General features: G+C 46.2%; 1 protein-coding gene across 2 annotated transcripts in view; it reads left to right on the top strand.

Annotated features, from left to right (window-relative positions):
- The window catches only part of Sugp1 (SURP and G-patch domain containing 1), a 35,501-nt gene extending 12,353 nt beyond the window's left edge, over window positions 1-23,148 (top strand). For both annotated transcript variants that reach the window (XM_057753003.1, XM_057753004.1), the window contains exons 4-14: window positions 552-776; window positions 4,281-4,404; window positions 4,737-4,837; window positions 5,490-5,613; window positions 9,396-9,757; window positions 20,437-20,543; window positions 20,958-21,135; window positions 21,336-21,442; window positions 22,361-22,506; window positions 22,726-22,855; window positions 22,994-23,148. In XM_057753003.1, coding sequence (XP_057608986.1) covers window positions 552-776; window positions 4,281-4,404; window positions 4,737-4,837; window positions 5,490-5,613; window positions 9,396-9,757; window positions 20,437-20,543; window positions 20,958-21,135; window positions 21,336-21,442; window positions 22,361-22,506; window positions 22,726-22,855; window positions 22,994-23,020 — 1,631 coding nt within the window. In that variant the 3' untranslated portion in view covers window positions 23,021-23,148. The remainder of the gene's footprint in view (window positions 1-551; window positions 777-4,280; window positions 4,405-4,736; window positions 4,838-5,489; window positions 5,614-9,395; window positions 9,758-20,436; window positions 20,544-20,957; window positions 21,136-21,335; window positions 21,443-22,360; window positions 22,507-22,725; window positions 22,856-22,993) is intronic.
- The last annotated feature ends 1,617 nt before the right edge of the window (window positions 23,149-24,765 follow it).

Below are 24,765 nucleotides of genomic sequence, written 5' to 3'. Positions count from 1 at the left end.
AAATTGAATTCCACCTTTCACCACTGTCTCAAAAGTTGCTGGGATTACAGGTCTTCAACCCCTGGTCCTGTCCACATGTTTGGTCTTAGGAGAAGGGCTGTGTGTACCCTAGCATATCTTCCAGTTTGCCCTAGTGGGTGGAAGCCACACAGCCCAATTGGAGCTCATTGTTACTGAAAGAGACTGTAAATCAACAGTTGTCAGAGGAGGACACGTTGTTTAAGTCCTTTGCCCTCAGGTTTAGGAGGCTGTGACCTGGAATGTGGAGGCTGGTGTCTCACTTACTGCTCTCCATTCTGGTTGTAGTGTACAGAGGCACATCCAGCAAGAGCTGCCACCTGCCAAGCCCTGGCATATCCTCTTGCAGCTCGATACCCTGAATGTCCTCTCTCCTGTGCCTCAGTCCACTTTCTCTGGCCTAGACAAGTCTAGTGCATCTGCACAACTATGGCATGCTCGAAGATGACTGTAGCCGTGATGATACTTTCTGAGTGTGTCCACAGCACTGCCCTCTGCAGATCTCCAATTTGTGTTTTCTTCTATTGGCCCAGATATTCTCCCCAGTGCCCCTCCCAGCATGCCAACACCCAGCACCTTGAAGAGACCCCTCCTACTCAGCAAGCGGACAGGCCTGGGGCTGGGCAGTCCACTGGGCCCTGTGAAGAACTACTCACATGCCAAGCAATTGCCTGTTGCACACCGCCCAAGCGTTTTCCAATCCCCTGATGATGATGATGATGATGAAGAGGACTATGAGCAATGGCTGGAGATCAAAGGTAAGTTGTGGGATGGCCCTGGCTCCTTCTACCACAGTCATAGCAGGTGTGGCCAGAGCCTGGCTCAAGGTGCTGTGATTGGGGTTTGAACAGAGTGGGTCATCCTGGGAAGTCTTGGCTAAGCCCTGCCAAGGACACTAGCCCCATTCTGAGAACAGTGTCACAGCTCATCATACAAGGTTCTCCTTGACAGGGCCTCATGTCAACTGAGGCAGAAGCTTCGTGACTGTGTCTACATTTTGGGCCAGAGGGTCAGAATGTAAAGATTGGAGGATGTGCTCTCACATTGTGAAGGTAGTCTCTGGTTTCAGGCTGACAGTGGCATTCTCTTCTAGTGACTCAACTCTGTATCATTCAGAACAAGGCTCTGTGACAGCAGGACCGTGTCAGCCTGTTGTGAATGAGGGTTACCAGAGTAGGTTGGAGGCGTGCCTTCTTAGGTTTTAAGTCCTTGCCAATGCTATGTTAATGCCTCACAAGGGGCCCAGCTCATCTCCAGGCCTTAGCACCTGTTTTGGGCATCAGCTGATGTGACCTTACACTTCTATACATAGTGATCAGGCGGGAGTCTTGCTGTGCGTGTGAGAGGAAAGTAAAGCTCTAATGGCCAGACATCACTAACAGTGCAGTATTTTCTTTGCACTGTTGTTTTATGACATTCATAAAAGGACATGACAATACAGTGACTAACAGACTCAGCCTCAGGACTAGGCCAGGGAGAAATACAAAAGCAAGTTCCACCTGCCTCAAACAGGCAACTAATCCAACTGTAAAGGGATAGTCTCAGGCTGGGGGTGTGGTTCAATTGAAAAAGTACTTGCCTAGCATGTGTAGATTCCCTGGGTTTCATTCCCAGCACTGCATAAACTGGGGTATGGTGATGCATGTCTGTCATCCTAGCATTCAGCAGGTTGAAGCAGAAGGATCAGGAATTTAAGACTAGGCTTAAACTAGTCTAGGGTCAGCGTGCTTGAAAAATCAACTAGCAGTGGTAATGCGCACCTTTAATCCCAGCCCTTGGGAGGCAGAGGCGGGCAGATCTCCGTCAGTTTGTGGCCAGTCTGGTCTTCAGAGTGAGTTCCAGAACAGCCAAGGCTACACAGAGAAACCCTACTGGGGGACGGACACACACACAAACTTAACATTGTATCTCTGAGATAGTGATTGAATGATTGAGCATGAGGAAGTGGTGTGCTAGTGCCCGAAAGGTAGGATGCAGTACACTTTGCCAACAACACAAACTCAGACCACTTGAAAATATGACTGGTTGTGAGTGCATACGGTTCAAGAGACTATGGGATCACCTGCCATCCGTCAGAAACATCAGAGAGCATGTCTAGAGTGCTTGGGAGCCAACTTCAAGACAATGAACTGAAGTCCACCCAGTGTCCGTTCAAAGTGTGTGATAGTTTTTAAATGAGAATTATTAGAGCTAGAAAGATAGCTCAGTCAGGAAAGTATGTGGTATCCTTGTGGCTCCTAAGCATGGAGACCCTAAATTTGATAAAAAATCCCACACTAAAGAGGAAAAAGAAAATGCTGGATGTGATGACACATTCTGTAAGCCAGTGCTAGGAATGTGGGGACAGGTAGAACTCCCTAGCCAGTCAACCTGGTGAACTTGGCAAACTCCGGAGAGACCCTGAATCAGAAGTTAAAATTTAAAAAAGAAGGGCTGGAGAGGTGGCTCAGCAGTTAAGAACATTGCCTCTTCCAAAGGTCCTGAGTTCAATTCCCAGAAACCACATGGTGGCTCACAACCATCTGTAATGAGGTCTGGTGCCCTCTTCTGGCCTACAGGCATACACACAGACAGAATATTGTGTTGCATACATAATAAACAAATAAATATTTTTAAGAAATTAAAAAAGAAAAAGTTGGCAAGATGGCTCAGCAGTTAAGAGCACTTGCTGCTCTTTTGGAGGACCCCAGTTTGTTTCCCAGCACCCACATGGTGTCTCACAGCCATTTGTAACAGCTGTATACATAGCACACAGATACACATATTGGCAAAACACTTAAAAACATAAAGCCGGCAGTGGTGATGCACGCCTTTATTTTTTTTTTTCTTTTTAAAGATTCATTAATTATATATAGTGTTCTGCCTGCGTGTGTCCCTGCAGGCCAGAAGAGGGCATCAGATTTCATTATAGATGGTTGTGAGCCATTGCATGGTTGCTGAGAATTGAACTCAGGTCCTCTGGAAGAACAACCAGTGCTCTTAACCACTGAGCCATCTCTCCAGCCCAATGCACACCTTTACTTAATCCCAGCACTTGGGAGGCAGAAGCAGGTGGATCTCTTGAGTTCAAGGCTAGCCTGTTCTGCAGACCTTTCTAGGACAGCCAGGGCTACACAGAGAAACCTTGTCTCCACAAACAAACAACAACAAAAACCAAACAGCAATAAAACATAAAATAAGGAAATCTTTAAAAAGACAAAGAAGAAAGGTAGACAGTTCTGAGGAATTACACTGAAGATTATGCTCTGGCCTCATCTTCACGTACACACACATCTACCTGCATTCATCTGCACCTGAATACACATACAAGAGAATTTGTCATCTTTTAAGAATGAAAAGGAGCAGTTGGGGAGGGGCTGGAGAGAGTACAGGCTGCTCTTCCAGAGGACCTAAGGTCAATTCCCAGCACCAACATGGCAGCTCACAACTGTCTATTACTCCAGTTCCAGGGTATCTGGCACCCTCATACAGACATACAGGTGGGCAAAACACCAGTGCTCATAAAATAAAAATAAAATCTAAAGAAAAGAAAAAAGGAACAGCTGGACATGGTAGTATGCACCTCTAATCCTAGCAGTCTGGAGACAGAGGCAGGCAGATCTCTGAGTTCGAGGCTAGCCTGGTCTACATATCTGTTCAGCACAGCTGGGGCTAAACAGAGAAACATTGTATCAGAAAAACTAAAAATAAAACAAAATCCTGGGAGTGGGGTTTAGGGACCAAGAATGCAAAGGAACTGATAGTTTTTATATTGAAAACTGTCAAAAGATTTGGACTGTAGAGGCTGACAGTGGTTAAGAGTACTAGCCACTCTTTACAGAGAGTCTGGGTTTGACACGCAGGACGTATATGGTGTCTCACAACTGTAACACCAGTTCCAGAAGATCTAACACCCTTTTCTGGCCTCTACTGGGACTGCACACAAGTAGTGTGCACTTACATACATGCAGGTAAAACGCTCATACATGAACACTCTTAAAAGTACTTAAAATAATTAATACATATACAGACTAGGGACTGTCTACACTTCTCAGTGTCATCTTTTAGTCTAGAGATGAATCATTGCCAAAAGTTCTGACAACCTGTCCTCACCAGCTTGTCAGACTGTAGAGACCAAGCTTTCTCCAGAGTCAAGTACATGGCTGTCAACAGTCGCCTGCATCTCCTTTCCTCTCCCCTTGTCATTGCGGTCTATAGAGAAAGTGTACCTAGTGACTGTTGGGTGTGTGAGTTGGAGCCATTTACTGACAGCCTCCTTAAAGTTTCACCCCCAGAGGGAGCCGAGACTCGGAGAGTGATAGAGAAGCTGGCCCGTTTTGTGGCGGAAGGAGGTCCTGAGCTAGAGAAAGTAGCTATGGAGGACTACAAGGATAACCCTGCCTTCACGTGAGTACCAGTACTAGTGCCATGCTGCTCACACATTTGCTGTGGTCATGTGTACGAGGGTAGAAACCTGTCTGGAGCTTGGGATAGAACCCAGGGCCTCTCGTGTGCTAAGCAAGGGCTCTACGACTTCCTGAACCACACCCCAACTCCAGAGGAGATTATTGTTGTTGTTTGGAAGGGAGTGCTGGGGGTAGACTCCAGGGTCTCACTGTGCTGCTGAGCTGCACCCAACCTTGGGCACTTTCTATATACCCTCCTGAGGACTCTGCATTTAAGCCTCAGCTTCAGCCACCACTGAAACTTATTTCCAATGTTCCAAATCCCCTTTCCAGATTTTTACATGATAAGAATAGCAGGGAATTCCTGTACTACAGAAAGAAGGTAGCCGAGATCAGGAAGGAAGCCCAAAAGCCACAAGCAGCTGCTCAGAAAGGTAAGTGGTTGGAGGAGGAAGAAAAAGAGCACTGTGGGATGTGGCAGTCAAAACCTGTGCCCTCATGGGCAGTGGGAGTTGCTCTTGGGATGCGTCAACACACCTGCTGGTCCCCAGGCCCAGCTGAATTCTGAGTACCAGGATTGGCTCTAAGATGTAGGACTGTGACATGTCAGGTGCCTAATGGGGGCTGGGGTTCTGTCCAGATGCTCATTAGAACATGGAAATGGGCTAAGGGAGCATTCCATTGTCTTTCTGACAAGTTCTGGTTAGTTTTAGCTTTGTGTGCGCCCAAGCAGGTAGACTGGGGACAAACAGCAGGAGATGAATGGGATGGGTTTAGGGTCAGGGCTCTGGTGGACAGCAGGAGTCTGATGTGTGGAAACATGTTTGAATCACTGCAGACTTCTACTTTGTCCTGTCCAGGAAAGGAGGGTGAGCCTCCCAGGGCCCTGTACTTTTGGGGCGGGGTGGGATTGTATAGTTGTGATATTTCTCTGGTTTTGGTCCCTATAATAATCTGATTCCCGTTTGCCTGTCTCTCTTTGCACTGTTCCTAAGACAAGCCCCACTCGCTCCTGCGGGGCTCTTTAGCAGGAGTTAGGCTGTTGGGTGTGGTGAGTTGAGCTCAGTACTGACAGCCTGCTTAAAGTTTCACCCCCAGAGGATGAAGAGGCCAAGAACCTTGCAGAAAAGTTAGCCAGGTTCATAGCAGACGGGGGTCCTGAGGTGGAGACCATCGCCCTCCAGAACAACCGCGAGAATCAGGCCTTCAGGTAAGGCTCTGTGTGCACATGCAGACAGTAGACAGGTGGGAGGGAGGGTTTGTTTTGGCTGGTGTGTCAGCAGCAGATCCTGATATCTCCTCTGGCTAGGAAGCAGAGAGCACTCAGAGGGCCTCTGGTGGACACTTCTGAAGGCTCCTTCCAGAGTATCACCACTTAAAGGGACCAGGTGTTCAGAACGTTAGCCTGTGGTGGATGTTTTAAAGTCAGCTCCTTAGAAAGGCTCACCCTGGCCATGGCCCAGGCAGGTGAAGGTACAAGACTCCATGTGTAAGGATTTCTTTTTTTTCCTTTATGTTTTTTATTTTGAGACAAGGTCTTACTGTTGTACCCTTGGCTGTACTGGAACTCACTGTGTAGACCAGGCTAGCCTAGAACTCAAGAGATTCTCCCGCCTCTACCTCCTAAGTGCTAGGATTAAAGGTGTATACCACCACACCAGGCTAGGCTGGGAGTTTCTGACTCCAGAGCTCATGGGTATGTTTTTGAGTGGTATCTGAGCAGGCATACTGGTCTCTTTCTCTAGTGTGTCTTACAGACAATCTAGCATTTATCTTGTTCTGTGACAGGTGGCATTTGCTGGCTGGGCTCGTGGCTCACAAAGGTTTATATTGGATGTGTTCTTGGGATGCCTTTTATGATGAGGGAGCAGTAGGGAACAGGAGTCTCGAGGTATGAGGAGTAGGAACTAAAGAGGGCTGGATATTAGCGGACCCGCCCATGAGCTGATACTCAGGCCCGAGGTTTATATTCTTTGTACCATCTGCTCTGTGGTCTGAAGGGCGGTGTGCTGTGGAGCTGAAAGGAACCAGCAGGCTCTAGCTCTGTAGCAAGGACTGCCCTGGAGTTCCTTCTCCTACCTCAGTCTGCTACTGAGACATCTAATGAACAGGTGTACACTAACACACACAATCTTTTTAAAATTTATCTATTGAGCTCATTTGAATGAGAACTCATTTTCTGTGGAAGTCTGTCTGACACAAGACATCTCGGCAGAGTGGTAGGAATTTATTCTGAGCTCCGGCCTCTCAGGAGGTCCATGTCCAGCCCCACGCACCCAGCTTTTCACTGAGGTATAAATGGCTCAGGTGTCCCTGAGCCTACTGCCTGGCTCTTTGCCTGAAGGATCTGCCTCAGGATAACTCATTGACACTGGGCCAAAAGTGTGTGCGTACCTGGGATGTGGGGTGGCTGACAGGAGACTATTCCGACTCTCATCCCTGTGACTCCCCAGACTGGGGAAGGGATGGGGCATTTGTTGTCTGGCACTCACAAGGTATGTGAGTTCGCATGACATGGAACAGTCTCACTTGCTGTCTTAGCTTCGTTTCTAGGTATCATAAAAACGTTCCCTCAGCAAAGCAAGCAAAGGGAGAAGGGTTATTTTGGTTCTTAGTTCCAGGTTACAATCTTTTATGGGGAGAGGTGGCAGTAACTTAAAGTAGCTAATCACAGCCACAATCAAGAGCACAAAGAATAAATGCATTCTTGCCAGTGTTCAGCCTACTTTTTCTGTTCTCTTATGCAGCTTAAGACACTAATAGAATAGGCAGCTCTTCCTTCTCAATTACCAAAGTCAAGATAACCCTTCATAGACATGCTCACAGGTCAACCTGATCCAGACAGTTCCTCAGTGATACTCCCTTCCCAAATGATTCTAGATTGTGTCCAGTTGATAATGAAAACTAATCATCACACTTGAAAATGTGAGGTAGCCATGAAGCCCAGACTTGCCAGGTAGACAGGTGGCACTTCCCTGCATTCCTGCCTTAGAGGGTATGCCCATCGCTACTGGTCCCTGATGTGGCCAGCATACCTTGTGCATCCTGTAGCCTGGTTAAATACTTTGTAGCCTTGGTGATGGCATGCCTTTAATCCCAGAACTTTGGGGGCAGAGGCAGGCAGAGGCAGGCAGATATCTCTGTGAGTTTGAGGCCAGCCTAGTCTAGAAGGGTTACAGGACAGCCAGACTACACTGAGAAACCCTGTCTTCAAAAACCAAAAATTGGGAAAAAATGCTTTGAAAGTTGGTTGTGATTGTGCAAGCTTTTATTTCCAACACTTAGGAGGGCAGAGAGAGGTGAATCTGTGAGTTTAGGCTAGCCATGACTACAGAGTGAGACCCTATCTCAAACAAACAAAGGAAAAGACCCCTTTGTAGCCATGTGTCAGGAAGCCAAAGTCATGTTCTTTAGGCAAGCCAACACATTGCTAAGCTGTGCCCCAGAAAACATGTCAGCTATGTCATCTGAAGTGATGATACAGCAATAACAAACCAGCATTCAGGAGGCTGAAGCAGGAGGATCATTAGTGAGTTCAAAGTCAGCCTAGGTTATATAACAAGGATCTACCTAATAAAACAGAAATGTCAGTTATGATCTAGCATTCAACCTCTCAGAGATTAATGTCTGCACAGTTGCTGAAAGGCAGCCGGCCTCTTCTATGTGAGCCAGTTTCTGGCATGCTCAGTTCAGTTTTTGTTTTTTGGTGCTTTGTTTGTTTGTTTAATGGTTTTTTTCAAGACAGGGTTTCTCTGTAGCTTTGGAACCTGTTCTGTCTGGATCTAGCTCTTGTAGACCAGGCTGGCCTCGAACTCACAGACATATGCCTGCCTCTGCCTCCTGAGTGCTGGGATTAAAGGCGTGCGCCACCACCGCCTGTCTACATGGTCATTCTTATACAGTAACCCAGTAATACAAAGAAGATACCACCCAGTTGGCAGTTAGCAGACTTTTTCTAGCTTTTCCTAGGCCTCATGTGAACACACAGACTGAGTCTATGGGACTTCGTGAAGGGTTCTTGCTTATGCAAAAGGAAGCTTCAGTATCTGACCTGGTGCTGTCAGCTCCTGTGTCCTCTGATACACCACTAAGCATTTTGTAAGCCACGTGGTGAAAATATTCAAAGGTACACTGCCTCGGTGCCATGTGTACAGACTACAATCCTTCCCTGAACAGGACAGGACAGCTTCACTTCCATTGTTTAAGGCATTCTCAGTCACTTGGAGCTGTTTTCTGCCCTCAGATGTGTATGCATAGGCTCTATGCAAATCTACATTGTTTATGGGAGAGACCGAGCATCTGAGCACAGAGAGTTAGGTAGCAGCAGACCTCAGGCAGCCCCTGGGGGACTAGGGCCCTCAGCTCTCTTGTGGGGTACAGCCCCACTGGGACCAACCTACAGGTTTATGGGCACAGGTCCAGGTCCTCAATCCAGGACCAAGTCCCTTGTGCTGTGTGTGTATGGCTGAGTCTTTCTTGGTATTTGCCACATGAAACTGGGAACACGGGGTCAAGTCACTCCGTTCTTCCCTGTCAGAGAAGTAGGCACTGGAGAAGAGCTGAGGTCTTTGTTGCCTTAGTCCTTCTGTATTCCCATCTGGTTCAGGAGAAAGGATGAGCTTTCTGCCTTCAGCTCTCAGGGGATGAGTACTTCTGTACCCGAGCCACGTACTTACCTTCAAGATGGGGCTGGAACTCACTGTCAGCCCACAGGGTGCAATGGAGATATGGCTGAATTTGAAGGAAGGGTACCCAAGGTCTTCCAGCAGCTCAGAATTTTCTGATGTAAAGTGACTGATGGGCTGGGAGGTTCTGAGGGTGCCTATCACACCCCAGCATGAGCCTCTATTACTGAAGGAAGTCTGATACAGGCTTGCAATACTGGACAGTGACTCCAGCAACCCTGACTGCATACAACCTGATCTGCTCTAACCCCAGTAAGGAAGGCCAGATCTCAACCCACCTGTGTTGTTCCCCTACTTTCCTTTGCAGTTTTCTCTATGATCCCAACAGCCAGGGGTACAGATACTACCGGCAAAAGCTGGAGGAATTTCGGAAAGCCAAGGCAGGCTCTGCGGGCGCCCTCCCTGCTTCTGCTCCCAACCCCAGCTTACGGCGCAAATCAGCTCCTGAAACCCTGTCAGGAGCTGTGCCCCCCAACACTGCCTGCCCCACTCCAGTGGCCCCAGCACCTGCCATCAACCCCACTCCATCCATCCCCGGGAAGCCCAACACATCAGCTACTGTGAAGAGGAAGCGGAAGAGTCGATGGGGGCCTGAAGAGGACAAAGTGGAACTGCCACCTGCCGAACTGGCACAGAGGGACATAGATGCCTCACCTTCACCTCTGTCAGGTGGGCCACCCTGTCTTGTTGGTTCTAGGGGTCATTTCAGATCCTGGGCCACGATTTCACTCCTGTGACTGCATGCTCTGGGCTATTTGTTTGTAGACATGCATGTAGTAAGAGGCTGCTAGTTCATTTCCCACTGCCCAGCAGCTCAGACCCGAAATAACCACACAGAAACTGTATTAATTAAATCACTGCTTGGACCATTAACTCTGACTTTTTTTTTTTTTTTTGGTTTTTCGAGACAGGGTTTCTCTGTGGTTTTGGAGCCTGTCCTGGAACTAGCTCTTGTAGACCAGGCTGGTCTCGAACTCACAGAGATCCACCTGCCTCTGCCTCCCGAGTGCTGGGATTAAAGGCGTGCGCCACCACCGCCCGGCCTAACTCTGACTTTTTATTGGCTAACTCTTACATGTCAATTTAACCCATTTCTATTAATCTGTGTATCACCACGTGGCTGTGGCTTACTGGGAAAAGTTCCAGCATCTGTCTCCAGTGGGGCTCCATGACTTCTCACTGACTCAGCTTTCTTTCTCCCAGCATTCAGCTTAGTTTTCCCCTCCTAGCTCTACTCTGCTCTGCGCACGCCCAAGACAGTTCTTTATTAATCAGTGGTAATCACAGCATACAGAGGAGAATTCCACATCACATACATGCAGCCAGCATTGGCCCTGAGTCTCCAGTGGGAATTGGGTCTAGGACCCACACAAACACCAAAGCCCTGTCCCTATTGGTGCTTCTTTTGTGGACTGATATAACTTAGAACCAGGCTTGGTGGCATAGCCCTATTATCCCAGCACTCAGAAAGCTACATCGGGGCAATTGCAAGTTCCAAGCCAACCCTCTTTCAAAACATATATGTGTACATACATGCATGCATACATACATAACATCTATCCTAGTAGGTGAAAGAGTCTCAATGTGTTTTTTGATTGGGGAACAATGTTTTGAGATATTGTCATGTAACTGAGGATAACCAGACCCTGATCCTCTACCTCCTAGGGTGGTGTATTCTACCATGCTTGGCAAAGTATAGTAAGTAATGTCTTACTCCAGGGGATATGTATAGTGTGAGGAAATAGGATTGAGGATTATAAAGGGCTGGGTATGGTAGCACATAATTTAATCCCACCATTCAGGAGGCAAAGACAAGTGAATCTCTTAGTTTGAGGCCAGCTTGGTCTACATTGTAAGGCCCGGCTAGCCAGGTCTACGTCAAGACAAAAACAAAAAAAGACTTTAGAGGACCTAAGAAGTTAATGATGATAAATGATATATATGTTTTTTAATGCTGCGTGTCAAACCCAGGGCCTTCAGCATGCTGGGCTGCCTCTGAGCTACAGCCCCAGCCTTCTGAGTTATGAGATGATGGGTGTAAACCACCATGACCAGCTTCCATTCTTTTTTTTTCATATTTGCCTGCATGTATGTCTGTACACTACATGTATGTGGTGCCCACAGAGACCAGAAGAAGGTATTGGGTCCCTGGGACTGCAGTTGTAGGTGGTTGGGAACCATCATGTGGGTACTGGGAATCAAACCAAGGTCCTGGAAGGTCAACCAGTGTTCTTCACTGCTGAACCATCTTTCCAGCTCTCCATTCTTTTTTGAGACAAAGTCTGATGTAACCAAAGCTGGTCTCAAATCTTTATACTGTGATCAAGGTGTGATCCTCCTGCCTCCACCTCCCAGTGCTGGTATGATATGTTTGCCACTGTGACTGGGGTGGGTTTCTGTCTGTGAGACTGTCTTCTATATATATCAAGTCTGACATCTCTTTGCAGTTTGCACTGGTTTCTCTGTCTCTGTCTCTGTCTCTGTCTCTCTCTCTCTCTCTCTCTCTCTGTGTGTGTGTGTGTGTGTGTGTGTGTGTTTCAAGACAGGGTTTCTCTGTGTAGTCCCGGCTCTCCTGGACCTCACGCTATAGACCAGACTGGCCTCAAACTCATAAACATCCTACTGCTGCCAGGCGGTGGTGGTGCGCGCCTTTAATCTAGCACTTAAGCAGAGGCAGGTGGATCTCTGTGAGTTCAAGGCCAGCCTGGTGCACAAGAGCTAGTTCTAGGATGAGCACCAAAGCTACAGAGAAACCCTGTCTCAAAAACAAACAAACAATCCTAACTGCCCCTGACACCTGAGTAGTGGGGTTAAATGTGTATTTCACTACCTCCCGTTTCTCTTTCTTTTTTTTTTTTTTCTTTTAAGATTTTTATTAAGTATACAGTGTTCTGCCAAAAGAGGCACCAGATCCCATTATAGATGGCTGTGAACCACCATGTGGTTGCTGGGAATTGAACTCAGGACCTCTGGAAGAGCAGTCAGTGCTCTTAACCTCTGAGCCATCTCTCCACCCACCGTTTCTCTTTCTTTAACTAATCACTCTGGTTAGGACCTATGTACCATGTGACATAAGAAATGGTAGAAGCAGGCATCTTCATCTTTGTCAGCTTACCAGGAAAGCTTTCTGTCTGTTGCCACTGCATGCACATGATGTGCTTTTTGTTTTGTATGTCTATACATTCTCTAGATTGGCTCCTCACCAGCATACTGGACAACTGAACACTGCCACCACTCCATCTTCAGCTCTTTATTGATGTTTTGTGTAGGTGCTGTTCCCATTGTTAGAAATGCCATCTTCAGGGTTGGGATGTGGCCCAGCAATGAGAGCTTGCCTGTCAATCATTACAAGTCCTAGGCTCCATACCCAGATGTACATTATACCCTGTTACTGCAAGACACTTTTTCCCTTTTAGTGCTGTTAATTGTAGTAGGAGCTGCAGGCTGTGTTCCTGCCGCCCCAGCTCCTGGTCGCCTGGCTAGCTTATGCCCTGAAATAACAACACACAAACTGTATTCATATAAACACTGCTTGGCCCATTAGCTCTAGCCCTTACTGGCTAATTCTCATATCCCGATCAACCCATCTCTAATAATCTGTGTAGCACCAGTCTTACCAGGAAAGATTCAGCATGTCTGACCTGGCGGTTTGCTTCATCGCGTCTGGCTCTGAGAGGAGCTGCCCTGCACCTGAGCTCACTTCCTCTTCCTCCCAGCATTCTATTCTGTTTACTCCGCCTATCTAAATTCTGCCCTATCAGATGGACCAAGGCAGTTTCTTTATTAGCCAATGACCTTCCTCCATCAGTCAATTTTTGCTTAATGTATTTTGGAGGCTTTCTTTTTTAAATGTGTGTATGAGTGTTTTAAATATATCTCTGTACACCATATGCTTGCCTGGTACCCTCAGAGCCTAGAAGAGGGTATCGGGTCTTTGTGAGCCACCGTGTAGATTAGATGGTGGGAACTGAACCCTGAGTGGGAAGAGTAGCCAGTGCCATCTCTCCAGTCCTGTATATTTGTCGGTGATGTTTTGAGTCAGTAAGGGTCACACTCTGCAGCTCTGGTTGGTTTGGAAGTCTCTAAGTAGACTAGGCTGCCCTTGAGCTCAGATGTGTCGGCCTCTGCCTCCCAAGTGCTGGGATTAAAGGTGTGCACCACCAAACATTCAAGGCAGCGATGTGAAGGCCGTAGGAAACCGGATAGAGTTGGCTCTCTTCTTCTATTATGTGTATCCTGGATTTGGAACTTGGGTCATCACACTTAGTGATGGGTGCATTTATATTTGTGCCTTCTCTGTGAGGAGTGCCTCAGCATGTCTCTTGACCTCTTCTTACTCACACAGGTCTTACCCAGAGCTTTAGCATCATATCAGGGCTCTCTGTTAACTGTCTCCTGGGCATATCTGTTCCTACCCTGTTTGTGTCCATGATTTGCCGTCACCCTCTATTCAAGGTCACACAGGTGGTATTATTTTCTGTCCTAGCACATGACTTACATTTTTGTTATAGAAAGTTCAGGAAATTGTCTCAGTGTCTCTGCTGCTGAGGTTCTATTTAGGAAGTGGTTCCCTGTGCCAATGCATTCAAGTGTACTTCCCACTTTCTCTTCTGTAAGGTTCAGTGTGGCTGGCTTTATGTTGAGGTCTTTGATCCATTTGGACTTGAGTTTTGTGCATGGTGATAGATATGGGTCTATTTTCATTCTTCTACATGTTGATATCCAGTTATGCCAGCACCACTTGTTAAATGTGCTTTCTTTTTTCCATTTGATATTTTTTGCTTCTTTATCAAAGATCAGGTGTTCGAAAATGTGTGGATTAATATTCGGGTCTTCTATTCGGTTCCATTGGTCCTCCTGTCTGTTCTTATGCCAGGCTGTTTTCAGTACTGTAGCTCTGTAGTAGAGTTTGAAGTCAGGGATTGTGATGCCTCCAGAAGTTCTTTTATTGCCCAGGATTGTTTTGGCTATCCTGGGTTTTTTTGCTTTTCCATATGAAGTTGAGTACTGTTCTTTCGAGGTCTGTGAAGAATTTTGCTGGGATTTTGATGGGCATTGCGTTGAATCTGTAGATTGCTTTTGGTAAGATTGCCATTTTTACTATGTTAATTCTGCCTACCCAAGAGCATGGGAGATCTTTCCACTTTCTGGTGTCGTCTTCAATTTCTTTCTTCAAAGATTTAAAGTTCTTGTCATACAAGTCTCCCACTTGTTTGGTTAGAGTTACTCCGAGATATTTTATGCTTTCTGTGGCTATTGTGAAGGGTGATGTTTCTCTGATTTCTTCCCCAGCCCTTTTATCATCTGTGTACAGGAGGGCTACTGATTTTTTTTTTTAAAGTTAATCTGTATCCTGCTACATTGCTGAAAGTGTTTATGAGTTGTAGAAGTTCCTTGGTAGTATTTTTGGGATTGCTTATGTAAACTATCATATCATCTGCAAATAGTGAGAGTTTGACTTCTTCTTTTCCAATTTGTATCCCCTTGATCTCCTTTTGTTGTCTTATTGCTCTAGCTAGGACCTCAAGAACTATATTGAATAGATATGGAGAAAGTGGACAACCTTGTCTTGTTCCTGATTTCAGTGGAATTGCTGGGAGTTTCTCTCCATTTAATTTGATGTTTGATGTTGGCTTGCTGTATATTGCCTTTATTATGTTTAGGTATCTTCCTTGTATCCCTGCTCTCTCCAAGACCTTTATCATGAAGGGATGTTGTATTTTGTCAAAAGCTTTTTCGTCATCTAATGAGATGATCATGTGGTTTTTATTTTTCAGTTTGTTTATATGGTGGATTACGTTGACAGATTTTCATATGTTGAAACATCCCTGCATCTGTGGGATGAAGCTGACTTGATCATGGTGGATGATGGTTCGGATGTGTTCTTGGATTCGATTTGCCAGTATTTTATTTAGTATTTTTGCATCAATGTTCATGAGTGAGATTGGTCTGTAATTCTCTTTCTTAGTAATGTCTTTCTGTGGTTTGGTATCAGGGTAATTGTAGCCTCATAAAAAGAGTTTGGCAGTGTTCCTTCTGTTTCTATTGGGTGAAATAATTTGAGGAGTATTGGTATTAGTTCCTCTTTGAAAGTCTTGTCAAATTCTGAACTGAAACCATCTGGTCCTGGACTTTTTTCGGTTGGGAGACTTTGGTGACTGTTTCTACTTCTTCAGCAGTTATACGTCTGTTTAATTTGCTTCTCTGGTCTTGATTTAATTTTGGTAAGTGATATTTATCCAGAAAGTTGTCCATTTTCTTTAAGTTTTTCAATGTTGTGGAGTACAGGTTTTCAAAATATGACCTGATGATTTTCTGTATTTCCTCCATGTCTGTTGTTATGTCCCCCTTTTCATTTTTGATTTTGTTAATTTGGATATTCTCTCTCTGCCTTTTGGTTAGTTTGGATAAAGGTTTGTCTATTTTGTTGATTTTCTCAAAGAACCAACTCTTTGTCTCATTATTTCCTTGTATTGTTTTCTTTGTTTCTATTTTGTTGATTTCAGCTCTCAATTTGATTATTTCCTGCTGTCTAGTTCTCTTAGGTGAGTTTGCTTCTTTTTGTTCTAAAGTTTTCAAATGTTCTGTTAATTCACTAGTGTGGGAGTGTTCTGGCTTCTTTATGTAGGCGTTTAGTGCAATGAACTTTCCTCTTAACACTGCTTTCATTGTGTCCCATAAATTTGGGTATGTTGTATGGTCATTTTCATTGGATTTTAGGAAGTCTTTATTTCTTCCTTCACCTATTGATGATTCAGGTGAGCATTGTTTAGTTTCCTGTGTTTGTGGGTTTTCTGGAATTAGTATTGCTGTTGACTTCTGGTTTTATACCATGGTGATCTGATAAGGTACATTGGGTTATTCCAATTTTTTTGTATTTGCTGAGGTTTGTTTTGTTACCAAGTATATGGTCAATTTTTGAGAAGGTTCCATGAGGTGCTGAGAAGTAGGTAATTCTTTTCTGTTTGGATGGAATATTCTATAGATGTCTGTTAAGTCCATTTGAGTTATAACCATCTGTTAGTTCTATTATTTCTCTGTTCATTTTTTGTGTCATTGACCTGTCCAGTGGTGAGAAGTGAGTGTGGTGTTTAATGTATTTAAAGCTTTAGAACTGTTTCTTTCTTTTTTTTTTAAATATATTTATTTATTTATTATGTATACAATAGTCTGTCTGTATGTATGTCTGCAGGCCAGAAGAGGGCACCAGACCTCATTACAGATGGTTGTGAGCCATCATGTGGTTGCTGGGAATTGAACTCATGACCTTTGGTAGAGCAGGCAATGCTCTTAACCACTGAGCCATCTCTCCAGTCCAAAGATTTTTTTTTTTTTTTTCGAGACAGGGTTTCTCTGTGGTTTTGGAGCCTGTCCTGGAACTAGCTCTTATAGACCAGGCTGGTCTCGAACTCACAGAGATCCGCCTGCCTCTGCCTCCCAAGTGCTGGGATTAAAGGCATGCGCCACCACCGCCCGGTTAGAACTGTTTCTTTCACATATGAAGACGCCCTTGTATTTGGGGCATAGATGTCTAGTATTGAAATTTCCTCTTGATGGATTTTTCCTGTGACTAATATGAAATGTCCTTCTTTGTCTCTTTTGACTGATTTTAGCTTGAAGTCTATTTTGTTAGATATTAGGATAACTACATCCACTTGTTTCTTAGGTCCATTTGATTGGTATATTTCTTTCCCAACCTTTTACTCTTAGACAATGCATTTCTTGTAAGCAGAAGAGGGATGGATTCTGTTTTCGTATCCAATCTGTTAGCCTGTGCCTTTTTATAGGTGAGTTGAGTCCATTTACATTAGGGATATTAATGACCAGTGTTGCTATCTCCTGTTAATTTAGTTTTCATCGTTGGTGATGTTAATTTTGTGCATTTTTTTTCTTCTTCGGGATTTGCTGTAATAAGATCATCAAATTGTCTGTCTTTTTTTGTTGGTGTAGCCATCTTCCTTGGGTTGGAGTTTTCCTTCTAGTATTTTGGGTAGGGCTGGGTTTGTGGCTAGGTATTGGTGAAATCTAGATTTGTCATGGAATATCTTGTTTTGTCCTTCTATAGTGATTGAAAGTTTTGCTGGATATAGTAGTCTAGACTGGCATCCGTGGTCTCTTAATGTCTGCATAATGCTTGACCATGACCTTCTGGCTTTCATGGTCTACAATGTAATCCTGATAGGTCTACGTTTATATGTTACTTGGCCTTTTTCCTTTGCAGCTCTTAATATTCTTTCTTTACTCTGTATGTTTAGTGTTTTGATTATTATGTGGCGAGAGGACTTTTTTTGGATCCAGTCTGTTTGGTGTTCTGTACACTTCTTGTATCTTCATAGTCATATCTTTCTTTAGGTAGGGAAAGTTTTCTTCTATGATTTTGTTAAATAAATTTTCTGTGCCTTGGAGTTGAACTTCTTCTTCTATACCTATTCTAAGATTTGGCCTTTTTATGTTGTCCCATATTTCATGGATATTTTGAGTTAAGCTTTTGTTAGATTTGATGTTTTCTTTAAGTGATGAGTCTCTTTCCTGTCTTGTATCTTCAGCCCTTGAGATTCTCTCTTCCATCTCTTGTATTCTGCTGTTCATGCTTATGTTTGTGGTTCCTGATCTTTTTCTCATGATTTCTGTTTCTATAATTCCTTCGGCTTGTGTTTTCTTTATTGTTTCTATCTCAGTTTTCAAGTCCTAAGTAGTTTCTTTTATATGTTTGATTTCTTTTTCTTTGTTTTCTTTAAGTGATTTTCTGAAATCTTCCAACTTTTTGTTTGTTTTTTCCTCCATTTCTTTAAGGTAATTCTAATTTCATCTTTAAGAATTTCAAACATGGGCTGGAGAGATGGCTCAGTGGTTAAGAGCATTGCCTGCTCTTCCAAAGGTCCTGAGTTCAATTCCCGGCAACCACATGGTGGCTCACAACCATCTGTAATAAGCTCTGGTGCCCTTTCTGGCCTGCAGGCATACACACAGACAGAACACTGTATACATAATAAATAAATAAATAAATAAATAGATAGATAGATAAATAAATAAATAAATAAATAAATAAATAAGAATTTCAAACATTCTCTTGCGGTTATTTTTTTAGATCATTTTCTTCTGGTTCATCCATATTTGGTTGTTCTGGTCTTGCTGTTGTAGGGTCTTTGGGTTTTACTGGTATTGTGTTGCTCTTTGTGGTGTATCATGTGATCTTACCTTTTCTACTCATCTTTTCCTCTAATAGGTGTGGTTGAGGCTGTCTGAGATTCTGTTGAATAATCTTCTAGGTGCCAGTGAATCCAAAGCTCAGATGGTTGTTCCTCTTGGTACAGTCAGAGTCACAGTTCTGGTTACCACAGTTGGTTACTCCTGTTCCTGGAGATAGTTTAGTGCTCCTGTGCTTTGGTCTGCTCCCTTGGAGTTTGCTGTCTGAGGCCTACTTTAGCCTAGGCTGCTGGCTTTGATCTGTTTCTGTAAATCCTGGTCTGGATCTGGTCACTGACTCAGTTCTGATCTGCCAGTGTTCCAGGACTAGGTTGGCTCCCAGGACTGATTTGCTCCTGGCTTCTGCTCCAGAGACATTTTCTTAGTCTAGATTCCTTTCTCAGATGACTCTAGCCAACACAGCCCCCAGAAAGACTGGTCTCCTGGTCCCTGTGGGTGAGCATCCTGTCTAGCTTTGAGGGCCAGTCTCCAGTTCCAGAGTCTTTGTTCTTAGGTCAAATTAAAAATCTTGTGAATAAGCCGGTGGTGGCGCACGCCTTTAATCCCAGCACTCGGGAGGCAGAGGCAGGCGGATCTCTATGAGTTAGAGACCAGCCTGGTCTACAAGAGCTAGTTCCAGGATAGGCTCCAAAACCACAGAGAAACCCTGTCTCGAAAAACAAAAAAAAAACAAACAAAAAAAAAAAACTTGTGAATATCAGGATAGTGCCAGGTGCAAACTAAGAAACAGCCTTCACTAAAGGGGGAGTGCTTCTCCTGGCCACAGAGAATCCAGAGCCCTGAAGATGAAGGCACCCAAGCTGTAGTCCAGAGTAGCAGCACAGACTCCGAACCATAGGCTGAGGTTCACATCCCAGTGAATTATGTTGTATTATCTCTGTCTGGGAGGACTTACTGCCTGTCATTGGTAGATGGCCAGAGAAAAGGGGAGTCTCTTCTCAGCTTTATGGGTCCCCACATTCCCCTGTGCTCCTTCCTACAAGCTCTCAAACAAAGATCAAGGGTGCACTGGGAGCCTAAGTGTAGATTGTGTCGTGGGGTGACAGTCAAGTGTGTGTGTGCATGTTTGCATATACTTGCATGTTGCTGAGGGTGAAACCCAGGGCTTCGTTTATGTTAGTCAAACACTGCCCCCTGAACCACATTCATCCCTAATAGCAGTGCCCCGGCCCTGATGGCTTTTTTTTCCAAGACAGAGTTTCTCTGTATTGCCTTAGCTGTCCTGGAACTCTCTTTGTAGACCAGTCTGGCCTCAGATTCACAGAGATCACCCCACCCAGTGCCTTGCTGACTTTTGTGGACTCAGCCCTATCCATTAACCTAAAGGGATCTCTGTGTTTTGCAAGCATGTAAGGACCTGGTTTCCATTCCCAGAGGTGTTTTTTTGGTTTTTGGGTTTTTTTTTGTTTGTTTGTTTGTTTTTTCGAGACAGGGTTTCTCTGTAGCTTTGGGGCCTGTCCTGGAACTAGCTCTCGTAGACCAGGCTGGCCTTGAACTCCCAGAGATCCGCCTGCCTCTGCCTCCCGAGTGCTGGGATTAAAGGTGTGCACCACCACCGCCCGGCTCCCAGAGGTGTTTGGTGACTTGTGTCAACCATATGAGCACCTTCACCATGAATCAGTACAGCTCCAGTCAAGTTCTAAGATAATGTTAAGTTAAATGTCCATAGATTTGAGGATAGCTAGCTGTCTTCCCCAAGGAAGCTGGGGGAGCCATATGGCAGATACTAATGGCAGACCCAATCCAGTGGGCATCTACACCAGATAGCATGTAGATAGCCTTGTAGACATGCACAGAGCTCAGCTTCTTTGGGTTGCTTACCAGGCCCCTTAGCTGTGTGTTATTGAGTGAGGACTCGGGCCAAGTTTCTATTATGGGATATGGGACATTCTCTGATCCCTGGTGTCAACATTTGTGGCTAAGGGACTCTGAAACCTTCCTGGAGTAGACCTTTCTAAAGAGGTGAACAACCAGTGCACATGACAGCCTCCACCACAGTGGAACCTCTCCAGGTCAACATCTAGGACAAGAGAGCCTGTGAACCCTGCCTGGGGTATCATGGGCAGAATTGACACCAGGTACCTGAAACCCTGGAACAAGGTTGCTACCTTCTTACTGTCCTCTCTGTTTTCTGCCTCTAGTTCAGGATCTCAAGGGGCTTGGTTACGAGAAGGGGAAACCTGTGGGCCTGGTGGGTGTCACAGAGCTGTCTGATGCACAGAAGAAGCAGCTGAAGGAGCAACAGGAGGTAAGGCTACAGGTGGGGCACTCAGCTCTGCATCGTGATGAAAGGCCTGTTGTGTGAGTGCCACCTGAGGAGTTCCTGACAGACAGGTCCCCAGAGCCAACATTAGGTAGTACCCAATGCTCTGGACTGGGCTTTGTAGAACGGTCTCCATTTGCTCTCTCTTTCCCTAACTCCCTCCAGAATCTAGGACAGGGTATCCTACTACGCAGGTCAGGTGGGATCAGAGCCCCAGAGCCCCCAGCCCTGCCTTGCCATAGACCTGTAGCCTGACATCTGCTGTAGCCCTTGCTCTGTCGCTGAGGGTCTCCATTCTCCATGCTAGGATGTGGATGCTTCAGGTTGCAACTCTTATCCTGTCCTGCTTTTTTGGGCAAGGAGACAACCTCCCAAAGCCTCTGCCTGTCCTCTTCACAGATGCAGCAGATGTATGACATGATTATGCAGCACAAGCGCGCCATGCAGGACATGCAGCTGCTGTGGGAGAAGGCACTACAGCAACACCAGCATGGCTATGACAGTGATGAGGAGGTGGACAGCGAACTGGGAACCTGGGAGCACCAGCTGCGGCGCATGGAGATGGACAAGACACGGGGTGTGTGGGGCACAAAGGATGGGAGAATCCCATTCATCCACACCACCTGACCATGACATGGTCCAAAGATGGACCTCTGTTTTCTCGTTGACGGGGGAGAGCCTCCATGAGCAATCACTGGTCTGTGTGTGAACATGGCAACGCTGATATTGCCTACCACTTTATCCCTCACCATTCATCTTTCCCTCTTCTCTGGGCAGAGTGGGCAGAGCAGCTAACACAGATGGGTCGGGGCAAGCACTTCATTGGTGACTTCCTGCCCCCTGACGAGCTAGAGAAGTTCATGGAGACCTTCAAGGCCCTGAAGGTGAGTCCTGGGCTCAGGCCTGGGGAAGCTGATGGGGAGGCACCAGCCTTCCTGTGCCATGACAAACAGTGCATCATTTCCCAGCCACAGGGGAAATCATACCTCCAGAGGTCCCCACTCACCTCCAAAGTAGAGGGAGTTTTTCTTTTTTCTTTTCAAGACAGGGTCTTGCCAGGTGACACTGTAGCACATCTGTAATCCCAGCACAGAGGCATAGGCAGGTGAATCTTTGAGTTTGAAACCAGCTTGGGCCGGGCGGTGGTGGTGCACGCCTTTAATCCCAGCACTTGGGAGGCAGAGGCAGGCGGATCTCTGTGAGTTCGAGACCAGCCTGGTCCACAAGAGCTAGTTCCAGGACAGGCTCCAAAACCACAGAGAAACCCTGTCTCAAAAAAGCCAAAAAAAAAAAAAATAGAAACCAGCTTGGTCTATAGAGTTTCCAAGATAGCCAAAGCTATACAGAGAAACCCTATCTCAGGGGAGGGAGAAAGAAAAAGAAAAAAAAACAAAAACGGTCTTACCATGCAGTCCTGACTCTGTAGAACAGGCTGACCTTGATCTTTTATGATCCTGCCTCTACCACTCAAGTGCTGGGGGGGAGGGCACCGCCTTGTATGTTGCTCCTACTGTGCTGTCCTCAAGCTGGGTATTCAGCACAAATGTTTTTAGAGCATGAGCTGTTCCTTACAGTCAACTGTTAATGTCCCAATGGGACTGTGTCAATGTCACTTTGCCCCTGTTGACTCGATTGCCAGGACGCTCAGTCCCTTGAAGATAGCAAGATGAAGAGCTTGGTCTGTTTCAGCGGAGTCTGCCACTGGTGGGAGTGGGGCTCGTGAGTGCTTCCAGTCTGGCCTACGGCTAAGAACAGATAGCTGTAGTCCCCATGGCAGGCAGCTTCCTCTTCTTCTGTTTTAGGAGGGCCGAGAGCCAGACTACTCAGAGTACAAAGAGTTCAAGCTGACGGTGGAGAACATTGGCTACCAGATGCTCATGAAGATGGGCTGGAAGGAGGGCGAGGGGCTCGGCACTGAGGGCCAGGGCATCAAGAACCCAGTGAACAAGTGAGTGCAGCCAAGGGGGCTTGCTGGGAGCATACGGATGAACACTTAAGGGCCTAGAGACTAGTGAGCACTGTCTCAGGTGTGAAGTCTTAACACTGTGCGTGACCTCAAGGCTGACTGACCCAAGTCTGAGTGGACCTAGGACCTCTCCTAGGGACACTGAGCCCTGCCACTAGTCCCCACCCCAGTACCCTATAGTCCTTTCCGGTCTGTCCACAGGGGTGCCACCACAGTTGATGGAGCGGGTTTTGGCATTGACCGGCCAGCTGAGCTTTCCAAGGAGGATGATGAGTATGAGGCCTTCCGCAAGAGGATGATGTTGGCCTACCGCTTCCGGCCCAACCCCCTGGTATGTGCCTCCTTGACTCCTGCTGGTAACGGGGAGATGACGGCAAAGCCCCTGCCCTAACTCCCTGGAAGGTTCTGGAGGGGAGACCTGCAGTTTCCCACTAACACTATCACTTTTGATCTTTTTGGCCTCCTACAGAACAACCCCAGACGGCCCTACTACTGAATACTCTGGAAACAAAAAGTCTACTTTGAGATCAGCTATCCTGGGACTATGGAATGTTGTGGCATACATCTCTGCCCATTCTGTTGTTACAAGTGTTGTGCTGTGTATTAAAGTCCCAGTGCTCTCCTGCCCAGCATCTTGTTCCCTGCTCTCTTTCTTTCTTTCTTTCTTTCTTTCTTTCTTTCTTTCTTTCTTTCTTTCTTTCTTTCTTCCTTCCTTCCTTCCTTCCTTCCTTCCTTCCTTCCTTCCTTCCTTCCTTCCTTTCTTTCTTTCTTTCTTTTTTGGAGCCTGTCCTGGAACTAGCTCTTGTAGACCAGGCTGGCCTCGAACTCACAGAGATCCGCCTGCCTCTGCCTCCCAAGTGCTGGGATTAAAGGCGTGCACCACCACCGCCCAGCCTGTTCCCTGCTGTTTCTAGGAATCCTTTTTGTCCTTCCTCCCGTCCCAGTAACTGGAGGCCAGCCAGTTGGTGAGGACTTTACTCCAGGCAGGGGAAAAAGAGGCCTCCAAGCACTTCCTAATATGTGCATGGGTTGATGTTTCCTGGGCACAGCTGGGGTGGGGGTGGGGATTTGTCACAGGGACTGTCTCATACCAGAAGCTAGTACAAGAGTCTTTGAAAAGCCAGAACTTGTGCTCACTCATTACAAAGTTACAAGACCTTCGCATGAGCAAGAGCCCAGCTGGTGGCCTCCTAGTGTCAGTCCCTTGGGTTCCGTCCTGTTCATGATGCCCCTGATCTGCCAGCACCTCCACCTGTGCAGAGTCCTTGTCACAGCTGCCTCTTATCTCCAGTTTACCTCTCCAGCCTCCTTTTCCACCACACCCCACCTGGCCTAGCCTTCCTCCTGCCCTCCGGAATCTGGGACGACTACCATGGGGAGTGTGTCTCCCCCTCTCATGCTCCAGGACCTCCTGTGGGAATGACACCCCAAAGCTTCATGCCTAGACACAGGTTCACATTTGCCTGTGGTCACTTCAAGAAAACTCTCAAATCCAAGTTTAGTGATGATCACACTGTATCCAAGTAGACATGGCTCCTCTTTGAGTGAGCATCCATTCTCTGCACCGCTCTGGCTGTCCTGGAACTTGCTCTGTAGACCAGCCTGGCCTGTAACTCACAGATCCTCCCGCCTCTTCCTGACACCATGATGTGCTCTCTTGATCTACAGGTTGTGGATGACAGTGGTCTGAAACTATGAGGAGCTTAAAAGGGTCCTTCTTGCCGGGCAGTGTTGGTGCACGCCTTTAATCCCAGCACTTGGGAGGCAGAGACAGATGGATCTCTTGAGTTCGAGGCCAGCCTGGTTTAAAGATCAAGTTTCAGGACAGGCACCAAAGCTACACAGAAACTGTCTCTCGAAAAACAAACAAAAAACCCAGAGTCCCTGCTGCAAGGCAGAGGTGACATTTGCCTTGCCTTTAATACCAGCACTTGGAAGGCAGAAGCGGGCAGATCTTGAGGCCAGCCTGGTCTACAAATAGAGTTCCAGGACACCAAAGGCTACACAGAAAGTCTTCTGTCTCAAAAAAATCAAAAAAATAAAGGGAAGAGGGGTCACTTTTCAGTTGGAGAGATGTTCATGGTGTAGCAGTGTTTGATGCCTGAGCATGAGGACCTGGGTTCTAATCCCAGAGCCATGCAGAAAGCCAGATATGACTAGCACTGCAGGGAACAGAAATGGGGGAATGGAAGCCGTACACCAGTTTAGCTGAAATCTCTGCTTTAAGTGAGACCCTGCTTC

This window comes from Chionomys nivalis, chromosome 20 (assembly GCF_950005125.1).
Source record: "Chionomys nivalis chromosome 20, mChiNiv1.1, whole genome shotgun sequence".
In the NCBI taxonomy this organism is placed as follows: Eukaryota; Metazoa; Chordata; class Mammalia; order Rodentia; family Cricetidae; genus Chionomys; species Chionomys nivalis.
Note: the sequence above shows the minus strand (reverse complement) of the source record. Positions and strands in the feature narration are given on the sequence as shown.